Below are 11046 nucleotides of genomic sequence, written 5' to 3' on the forward strand. Positions count from 1 at the left end.
ATGAGCATGAGTAGCAATAGGTACATATGGTCGATAGGCACTGGCACGCACTGTTTGTATGTACTGTTCCACTAGGTAGCGGCATCGTACTAACTACAGCGGTAACAGGTGCACTTTCCGTTATGCTCATCATTGGGGTAGGCATTGTGGATTCCTTAATGGAAAGTTGAGCCAAGGTGGGAAAGCTAAAGTTACTACTCGTGGTCTCAACTTGCATTGAGACTCCAGGCGAAACAACATATGAAGGGTTTATGGGACTCACCGAGGGAGTCTCCAATTGTGATAGGGTTGGTTGTTTAGCCTTGCCTGTATCCAAAAATCTCATAGGGCCAGTGGAAACTAAGTTCACTCCCCTATTTTGCCTCTCAATTTGGATAATTCTATGAATAACCTCACATATCATTTGTTGTTGCTCCTCTAGATTAGTGGCACTAGATGTAGATCGTAGGACTTCTAACCAACCTACATGGTATGTGTAACCCATGTATAGGTCAGTTAGAGTCTCTGTGTGTAGATCATATTCCCAATTTTCATTGAGAAATATCCCATCTAGACTTGGTGTGCCAAACGGTTCTCTTGAAGTGGACGCAATGTCACTTCTTATGGATTGGCTTCTAGGGACCTCTACTTTAGGAAGAGCATCAGAAGGTGGTAGCTCAGTAGGGCCCTCATTAAACGAAGTGGGTAGAATATCCACATGGACACTCTTTGGGAGGGTAGGGTCTACATAAGATGTGAATGGCGAATCCACTACCCCTCCTTCATCATTTACTTCGCTTGTCGCATGTTCAGAGCGTATAGCTCTACTAAAGGTCTCTATTAGACGACTAAACATGCTAGATCCAAGTTGTGGGGCCCAAACTGGCATATTTTGGCTTGTCTCCTCAGGGTTCTTGGTAGGGTGCCCTTCCATGGCTTCTGAGTCAGAGGACGAGTCACTATCCACTATTCGTGGATCTTGGGTTGCACTCCCTTGGGGGGTTCCAGCCAAAGGCCAAGATGCCAACGTGGAGGGATGGTGTGAGCCCGCGTAAACTGAAACGCTTTTTAGTGGCTCAGGCTCTAGTACCGAACCAGAGCATAGATGCATGTGACATGGGTATCCTACGGGCGTTGGTGACTACCTTTGAAGCCCACACAAGTGGTTTCTTAGATGTTTCGCATCCCATTTTTACTTGTTTTTATATTGTTTTTAACTCGTTTTTTATCCCCTTACTTATGGTCGAACCTGAACTAGGACGTGTGTTCGCCTATCCAGAGCTCCTGTGGTCCTCAAAACAGTCTGTTTCCTTGTGGGGGAAAGGGTGAAGGCCTATTTGCTTGTGGGGAGGAAAGGGTGAAGGCTTTATCCCACATGCTCACTTCACTCCTTGGGGAGTGGGCTACATATAGGGCTCAACTTCCCATAAGCTCTCACTTGAAAGAAAGCTATGGAGGCTCACTCTCCTATATATATATATCAAAAGACTGAGACCGAGGCCGAGATTGAGGGTTTCTTTTTCAAAAAAAAATTCTCCAAATAAAAATTCTTTCCTCCACACATTTGGTTTTTTCCTTTTAAAAAAATTTAATTTTTTTTCTCTTTTTTTTCAGAATTATTTTTTTTTTTGGGATAAGTTTTCTAGGGTTTCTTTCTAGGGTTCAGACTTTGCCGCGGTGCAGTTCGCACACAGCGCAAGCCTGGGGATTCAGAAATCCCCCCTCACACGCAGAAAACCAGAGAACAGAACGCACGCACACACGCGGAGCGGAAAAATAACAAAAGAAACAGAAATGCAGAAGACAAATTGCAGAAACAGATTGCAGAACACGAAAACACCTCAACAACAAACACACAGTCGCCTTTCCTACAGTGTAAATTTCACTTCACGCAGCAGACCGAGCTGCAAACTGGAGCTTGGTGCAGGGCATCTCCCCGCCGACAGCGACACCAAAAATGTGCGCTTTTGCCGCACAGGTCGTAGCTGGGGACTTGCCGAACACCGTATGTGAGCCACGAATGGCTGCAAGCATACAACCAGGAAAGCAAGCTCAAACAGAATGCAAGGGTGTGTCACTCACCGCTCTAACCGCCGCCGTGAAGGATTCCCGAATCGCAGCAGTGAAAAGGAGGAGCCGCCGTCGCCACTCTACCGCCTCGCCGGCTGCCATGCCGCTCGATCGCTCTCTCACTCTCTCTCTCGCACACACGCAGGAGAAGGAAACCAAGAGGATAAGGCAAGAGCACTCTTGTATTCAACACATGAGAATAATGGTTTTAGGGTTACATTTGACTCTTATAGGTGACTTGGCCGTTCACACATGGGCGCCCATACATGGCCGGTCGATCCTAACCCTTATCCTATTGATAAAGGTGCACCTCTCATCGGCGAATCACCCAATCCCTTTATCCTTTGCATATGGTGCCGACAAGCCCGGCCCATGACTCAGAATAGTTAAACTAATTACATGACGTAAAACATAGTACGTCTCGATGTCCGTCATCATAGGTTAACAAACTGAAATATACTACATCCATTTATCCTAGTTTTATGCAACATGATTCTTTCTAAGTCTTCCAATCTTTGTTTGAATTGCTCTTGTTTATCTCCCTCCTGTGTTACCAATACCCTTAAACTTGGAATCTCCACTTCAATTGGAAGAAGTGCTTCTTGTCCATATACTAGATGAAAAGGAGTGAAACCCATTGAAGCTTTAAATGTGGTTTTGTATGTCCATAGTGCACTATTTAGATATTTGTCCCAGTCCTTTGGCTTGTTCCTAACCATTTTTGTGATGATTTTGCATAGGGTTCCATTCACTTTTTCCACTAAACCATTACATTGGGGATACTAGGGTGTTGAATATGAAGCTTGGCTAACAGTTCCTGATGTAAGTCCCCTCTGAAACCTAGCCCTTGATCTGAAATGATTTCTAGTGGTGTTCCAAACCGAACACAAATGTTGTCATAGATGAAGTTGGAAAAACTACGTGAGAAGTGATTCTTTTAGTCCTAACAGCTTTAGCCCATAAATAGTCCCTGAGTCAAAATAGGTACCCTTGATTCTAATGTCAATTTCTTGTTTCTAGCTTTTGGGCAACCCAAACATCCCTTACACCATTTTTTCACATCTGTATGCAGACTTTGTCATACATATCCAGTTTGCAGGATCTTTCTATCTATAAGATCAAATTTGAAATGCCCACCTGAATGGTCATCATGACATGCATGCATAGTATGTGAAATCTCTTCAGATAGTGGGACCCTTCTGAGAAGCCAATCCTTCCCTTTTTGATATAACTCCTCTCAGCTAAAACAATCTAGCTTTCTTTGCAAGCTTAATTTTATGTCCCTTTGGCAATTGGATCGGACTTTTCCCATCTAGCAAGAAGTAAATAACATCTTGCAAAGATTTAGCCCCTTGATACATCTTTAAAGTCACTTTTTGATAGACCAGCTCCTCCCTCAATCCTCCTTGAGCAAGAGCATCAACTTCTTTACTGAAATCCCCAGATATATGCCTAAGATTCACATTTTTGAATTGCTGCATTAGCTTCTTTACTTCCTTGTTTCAACCTTTTAAGGAATCAAATTTGATCCCCCAAGTACCAAGTAATTGCTTGACTATCAGTAGAGCATCCCCCTTAACATTCAATTTTTGAACTCCAGGTTCTTTAGATTTATGTAATCCTACCTTGAGAGTAGCATATTATGCCTCATTATTAGATTGTATCCCTGTGTATGATAAAGTGTTTCTTCAACCACTTTTCTTCCACCTAGATCAAGGATGATAATTCCCCCTCAAAATACATGGTATATGCATTAGGTAAATTAGACATGAATATTTCCTCTTTGACTTCAAATCCTCTCCTTTTTGTTATTTATGATACCTATACGTCAAAATGTCACCACCAAGACTGGCTCTTGTGCAATCTTACACCATGAAAGTATAATGAAGTTCTTGAAGCTCTATGATCCATTTAGCTACTTTAGATGAGGTGTTCATATGTTGTGCCACATAAGGAAATGTAGATTAATAAGTGATAAACCACAAACTCTCTAGGGAGGAGAAGATAAGTTATGAATTTTCTGATTGCAAAAATCAGAGATAACGTCATTTGTTCCACTTCAGGATATTGTCTTTCATTAGTATAAAGTACTCTACTTGCAAACCAGATGGGTCTCATGTACCCTTGCTTTTACATCTTTTTGCATCAACACTACGCCTAGTGGATCAAATCCTATGCTTGGTCCTATGTAGAATATGGCATTCCAATCAAGTGGCGACATGATGGTAGGAAGAGTAGCTAACACCTCTTTGACCTATTTGAATTGATTTTCTTCATATCTCCCCAATGAAAGCTTTCAGAATACACCATTTGTTTGTTGGGGATCATTGAGATAGAAAATTTATGAACCTTGCCATGTATTTTAGCTTTTGAAGAAAACTCATGAGTTGTTTGGTATCTTTGGGAGAAAGCATATTATCTAGAGCTTTCACTTTTTCTAGGTCTAGTTCAATCCCTTGTTTAGACACAACATGCCCTATAAGAGTAACTTTCCTTTCTCTAACATGACACTTTTCAAGATTCAACTGGCCTCCTAATAACTGATCCAACCTTCTGAAACTTGCTTCCACTACTGGAGTGAGATCTTTGGAAATACTCTTCTTTAGTTTCTCTTCATGTCTGATTTGTAAAAATTTTCTGAATTTCAAAATTTTTGAATTTGTTCTAGAATTGGGGGTCCTCTTTCCTCCTAATTGCATAGAGGTATACCATATAGTTCAGCACTAGAATCCTCTCCACATCTGTAATGGTAGATTCTTTCTCATCAGTGGTGGTGATGTATTCAGTTGTCCTTTCTTCATCCACTTTGGTCCCATAGTTCATCTCAACCTATTTTCCCTACTTCATATCATAAATGACTGGTATTCCTTTGTTTCCTTCCATCTCTGGCTTGGGATAACCATCTCTCTTTGTTGGTATCACATTCATATCCACTTCAAATTATATACCACATATTGTTGCTACCTCCTAATTGGTCTATTTTGCTCCCGAATAGCCTATCTTCATCCCAAATCTTGCATCATATGCAAATTCAAATTTTTCAATTGATGAGTAGTCCTTGAAGCAATGAAAATCTATAGCACATCCCTGATTTATCTGATCATTAGCTACCTGATTTATCTGATTTATCTGATCATTAGCTACCTGATCCTCTTTAGAAATCTGATCCTCTCTATCTCAAACCTAGTCATTTCTTGTTCGAATCTGATTTTTCTCTCCTTTTGCTTAATTACAGTAATGGCTTCATCAAAATTTTGAGAAAATTTACCATGTACCTTACTTTTTAGAATGGGATATAATCCTTTTATAAATTTGTCTTTTTTCAAAAAATCCACTGCAACTCCTTGTAGTGATACTTCCCACTTGCCCCATGTTGAGAGATGTAATTGCAGTGTATGCGTGCGTGGGAAAGCACTTAGAGGCCAACTGAGAGTCGGGATCTGCCTTATGTATGGAGATGACGAAAGAAGCTGGTGGGTGGATATGGGCCACCCACCACGGCTCTGTGCACCAGGGGAGTATGCACCCAATTCAAAGGAGGTGCAAGAAACACCTATGGCAGACTGATGATCAAGAAGAAGCTCATGAATGGAGAAGAAGATGAACCGCAGTCAAAGGTCACCATGAGAGCTGATGCTGTTGGCGCAACACAAAAGCTCGTGAAGAACATGATGACCAAGTGGGGTCCATGTTCAAAGCTCGTCACTGGCTGTGTTGCAAGATACAACTAGCATGTAGCATATTGCGTTGGTGAATTCAATGCAACTGCTAGTCGATGTAGAGAAGATGCATTTTGATATTTAGCCATGAAAGCGGTTCCGCATTCTCAGCATTGCAGGAGTGGAGTTAAGGTTTTTTTTTTTTACAAGCTTAACTCTTATAAAATCTTAAGGGTTCATTCACATAGCACATCATCAAAAATGGCATGCACACAAAAGATAATCTATATCCTTGTCTGTATGAAAAAAAAGGGAGAGTTTTTGAGGGTATGTTCACATGTAGGTTCCCTGTCCTGTTTCGTAGAGATGTAACATTTTCTCACCCATGATTATGAGGGTAACCGTACCTGAGCAGTTAAAAGCTCAAAACAAGAACTTGTATTCACCCAGTAAATGAGGGTTCTACTTGAGGCAAAGGTCTCAAAAAGAATGTATGGTGCTAAAAATGGAACTAGGTTCCCAGCTTGAGCAAAAATAGGTGGTCAAAGTGGAGGGTGTAGTCCTACCCGAGTTGAGACTCAAAAGTGGATAGTGTGCATGTTCTTGTCCTAGCACAATGTGATGTAACACTTCGATAGCATTGAGGGGGGGTGTAGAAAGGCACAATGTCTATTTTCGTGTGAGTGATGGGTGAGTTGTAGAACACCTCGATAACGAGGGGGTTTTGAGAGATATAATCACGGTGTATGCGTGTGTGGGAAAGCACTTAGAGGTACAAGATAATATTGTGTGGTGTGAATGTTGAGAGCCACATAAAAGAATGTGGAAAAGGGAGTGCCACATGGCATGATGATGCGTAAAGTGGGATAAGGGTAGAAGGCCCAATTGGTTTGGTTTGGTTTCTGACTACTTGCACTTGTTTTAAGACATGCTTTCATATGGGTAATCTACATGAGTGTTTGGTCTTGATACATGAAGTCTTGCCTTGAGACTGATGACTGATCGGAGGCCTAAAGTCTCATTGTATTTTCTAACATTGCGCAATTCAAGAACTCATGTATCCTCCTTGGCACCATCGATAATACAATTTAATGTAGTCACAGGACTGAGAAAAGCACCATTGCATTTGCAGCATCTACTCACAAATAAATTAGAACGAATAAGACTTTGTAACGAAATCAGTAGACTGAGGTGACCAGTTTAAAAACTCAAAAGTTTTGAACCAAAAGGAAAGAAACAGAATAGGCCATAAAGGCACAATACGTTCTATTCAGAATGCATGGACAGTGCACCGGCATAACGCATAATTCCGACTGATATTTCCCTGCTTTAGGACTTCCTTGGGAGTCACACTGAAAGAAAAGTGCAACTTTTCCAAAGTAAAGAAGATAGACCTGGGGTAATGGAGATGCAAGCTCCATGTTTTTTGCCTTGTTCCCCATAAGAACAATGGCAGAGCTGCTTCTGCTTTTTCTTTTGTTTCACTGAGATCCCATCAGTGCCTTCTGTGTGTGAGCCTTCGCAAGGTCACCTGCTGTCTACGTAATGCATGTGGGTTACCTGCTTGGACTAGCCTGCTGCCAGCTACTTTGGACATCCAGGGTATTGGACATGTGGGAGATGCATTCTCTCTGTATTTGCCATCTGGACTTTCTAGGGAGCTATCACTGCCCTTTGGACTTTGCAGGAGCTTAACCTGCTTGTAGCCAACTAACCTACCCTGAACCCCATCAGCTTCACTCTGTTCACAGGAGCCCCGAAGAAAGATTAGGAAGATCTTTGAGCCCTTGAGAACATGACAGAACAGTTCCACTACATGCTTCTCCTTCTTCTACATCATGCTTTGTCTGCCAAACATGGACAGCCCTTCCAAATCTGTAAACTGGAGTTCCACCTGCTGCCGCTGTTGTCGAGGTTCCGCGGATAAGACCTGCATCAGATCTAGCACCGGCCGCCCATGTTGAGAGTTTCCGACACTCTGAAAGCCATTCTCAGGCATCATTAGAGACATAGAGCTGCCATCAAAATTAGGGATGATGGATGGCTGCACGCGGTCCATGCTGACAGCAATGCCATTGTCAGGACTGGCGAGCGTAGTAATGCCATGGCCATGCAAAAGAGGCATCATCTCCATGAGCTTGCATGAATTAGAAGTAAAACAAGAAGAGGATCCGGAGATGGATTGGTGTTGAGAAGACGCCGCACGGTGGTTCTCGGCCAAGAGCCCTTCTATGGAAGGTGAAGGCACACCAAGGGACATGCACGCGGTGCACGAGTTGTTTGGGGAATTCAAAGATGATGACAGAAGAGAGAGAGCACGCCCGGAGACCGAAATCTCAGGCGGAGGCTGGGGGTCAGGGATGAGAAAGGTGGCCAATGTTGTTAGTGGCCCTGGAAGATTGGAGAGTTCTAAACCATGCCCACCAGCAACCATAAATGCTCGAGCACTGCCGCCTACTAGATCCTCATCCTCACCCCTCGAGCCCTGCATGAACTCATGAAACTCTAGAGCAGGGACATTGCCCACGGGTTCCTCCTTTGGATTACATCGGAGCTTCAGCCCTTGAAGGTCAGCTCCTGCCACTCCTAGATGGCCAGTTAAGGCTGCACTGTCCAAATAAGAGGCCATTGATGCACGTTTGTGCTGGAGGAAATAAGGGTGCTCCAATAGTGAGGTACTGAGCAAGTGTTTACCATCTGCAATAACCCGAGACAAATAACATGCACCCATCAGCAAGAGTTCAAAGTGGCAGGGGATAAGAAGTACAAGAGATATTCGCACAAGCAGTGAGCAAGTGTTATAACCCAAAACAAACAACATACAATCATCAGCAAGAGTTCAAAATTGGCAGGGGACAAGAGATTTTCACACAAGCAATGTCAACTATTTCTAATGAGATTACAAGTTGCTGCTGTGTTTGCCCACTCGTAGCCCTTTTTGTATTCCTTTGCCTGCTCTTGCCAAGGCTAAGGTCTCTCTTTGCTCTAATTGGACCACATTCTAGCCTGAAATCCTTACAGAGACTAGAGGCTAATGCCATTCGATGCCTCTTTTCCCAATTAAAAGTCACAGAGCAGCGTTACTTAACCTTGACAGCCCTGAAAGTTCTATAATACGGCACAGCATTTGCTATGATATGGTAAGGATGATAAACGGAGAGAGAAAAAGAGGGAGAGAGAGAGGGATCACGTATTTCCAAAACCTAGAGACTTTACCTCCAAAGTACGCATATCTTGCAGCCAACAGCAGAGACAAGGGTTCAGGCTGTTGCTTCCTCCGTCGTTCATTGTGTCCTGCCAACCTTCTCCTGCAACTTCGTTTGCCTTCGTCAAATTCGGACAGCACATGGAACCTGCACACAATAATAGCCACATGAAATGCATCAGTTTGCTCCTAAAATGTCTTCCCTGTTGCCGACCTCTTTACGCAAGCTAGCAAAAGCTTCATAACTCACAAAATTATCTAAACTAGTACTAGCCACTCCCCTGAACATGTCTCCAGTTCTCGAGGACTGCAGGCAACTCTTGTTCAGTGTGGGGCTCATAAGCAAGAATTGAGGTTTTTCCGATTGCTATTTACGGTGGTCCCCAGGTCACTATGAATTTTAGCTGCCAAGTATCGTTTCCAGCCCTCAAATGCATAGCCATTTACTTAAACGTGAAATCTCCTGGCTCGGGAAATACTCAGCAAAGATGTTCACTCCCTTCTTGTAGAGCAGGCCCCATGGCATACTCACCACCACCAGTAGAAACCATTTAGAAGATCAGGCCCCATGGCATACTCACCACTACCAGTAGAAACCACTTAGAAGGGCGGTCCTATCCATGCTTAAGATGTGTAAACGTCATACCTATATATGTCCCCCGGATGTGTGAATGATATACCTGTGTGCATATCCACATTGTGTGTTCGCGTGTTGGAAGCAGGAAGGAAGGGGACTTACCTGCTACACTGCTGACAGAAGCGCTGCTCTTTATTAGCCACCTTGACCTTGCTGGACTTGGAGTGCCACTCACACACCTTATGCCGTCGGTGATAGTCTTTCGCGCCCAACAACTCAGCTTTGCAATCTTCTGCTTGGCATCTGGGTACATTGACAGTGGGAGATGAAGTCTTATGTTTCTTGATGCTGCCTCCATTGCTGTTTCTATTGACATTCTCTCCATTACTGTTATAATTGTTAGCAAAGGAAGCCACTGCAGCTCGCGCGTTATCTTCACCCCCCCCCTCTGCACTGACATTTCCAAAGTAGCTTCTCTTACCTAGCTTCAGACCGGTGGTGGAATCCCCCAAACCGGAGGCTATGGTACCTCCAAGCTCATCCCTCTGCTTGTGCTTCTCGTTCTTCACCAGCATACTGCCCCTATCTTCGCAGTCTCTTTTCCTTACACTGTACTGACTGCTGCCATAGCCTTGACTTGCGAGCTTAGGACTGTCAACAATTTTTTCCTTCAAAACAACATCTTTAACCCTAGGATTCCTCTTCAGTTCTTCATTGTAAGCTGAACCATTTGCAAACGAGACCTCCTGGCCCTTGACCGCGGCAATGTCGAGCTTGCAAGCTAAGGGAATGGGATGAGGACCTAAGACAACAGAGACAGGGAAGCTCCCGGGCTTCAGTGGAAGGACACCTTGACTCAGAAGAAGAGCAGAGTCTGCTGCAAGGGTGGAGTTGTCTGCGGGGTCAACAGTGATCAGGGCGGTGGTCAACGGCAGGGCGGCATTGTCTGCAGAGGTGTGTGTGAGCTGGAGCGTGTTCCAGAGCTCGGGGGGAGGGGAGATGGTAGAGGGTATGTGTGGTTCTGTCCAATGAGGGGGCCAGGAGGAAGCATGGGTCAAGTCCTGGTGGGGTTTGCTGTTGTTGTTCCAAAGCAGAGCTTGCGAGCTATCGGAGGGAGGCGCAAGGTACTGACCGGAGAGCTCATTAGCGGAAGGTGGGCTCAGGTAGGTACTACCATGTTTCGCGAGGGGAACCTGGACTCTGTCCATCACAGGCACCAAAGGGAGGTCAAAATATGAAGGAACAAGGACGGGGAAGACGAAGCAACAGAAAGGCTTGCGTTGAGAAGCACACATTATTATTACTCTCTCGCCCTACACCAACAAATAAATAAATTATAATATTTACAAATTTAACACTATTAACAAACATAAGCAAAATATTGAGAACTTTTATCTCGTGTGCATATTGAGAACGAGTGAGACTTCAAATACTTTTGTCTATAGGAAAACGAGGTATCTTTTGAATAGATGGCTCCGAGTCTGTATGTTTGTCATTTGTAAAAGGTTGCATAGATGGGCACGATGCTCGACGTTCACCTTTGTTGTTGGGTTATG

At 43.7% G+C, this 11046-nt stretch overlaps 1 protein-coding gene across 1 annotated transcript; it reads right to left on the reverse strand.

The window, feature by feature from the left end:
- Positions 1-6907: 6907 nt before the first annotated feature.
- On the reverse strand, positions 6908-10774 carry LOC147628226 (uncharacterized). The gene is made up of 3 exons (XM_086813295.1): positions 9653-10774; positions 8925-9061; positions 6908-8405 (listed from the first exon to the last, which is right to left on the reverse strand). Exons 1-3 carry the CDS (start codon positions 10696-10698, stop codon positions 7540-7542), a joined length of 2049 nt encoding a protein of 682 aa, XP_086669421.1. The 5' UTR covers positions 10699-10774; the 3' UTR covers positions 6908-7539.
- Between the last annotated feature and the right edge of the window lie 272 nt (positions 10775-11046).

Source organism: Cibotium barometz, chromosome 19 (genome assembly GCF_041138505.1).
Source record: "Cibotium barometz isolate CiBa-2024 chromosome 19, ASM4113850v1, whole genome shotgun sequence".
Taxonomy (NCBI): Eukaryota; Viridiplantae; Streptophyta; class Polypodiopsida; order Cyatheales; family Cibotiaceae; genus Cibotium; species Cibotium barometz.

Bases quoted from the DNA above. Each gene is read 5' to 3' on its own strand.
- LOC147628226 (XM_086813295.1), bottom strand. From the start codon at position 10,698: ATGGACAGAGTCCAGGTTCCCCTCGCGAAACATGGTAGTACCTACCTG. The intron at 9,062-9,652 runs GTAAGTCCCCTT...TATTGTGTGCAG, and splicing joins TTCTGTCAGCAGTGTAGCAG to GTTCCATGTGCTGTCCGAAT. The intron at 8,406-8,924 runs GTAAAGTCTCTA...GGGTTATTGCAG, and splicing joins AAGATATGCGTACTTTGGAG to ATGGTAAACACTTGCTCAGT.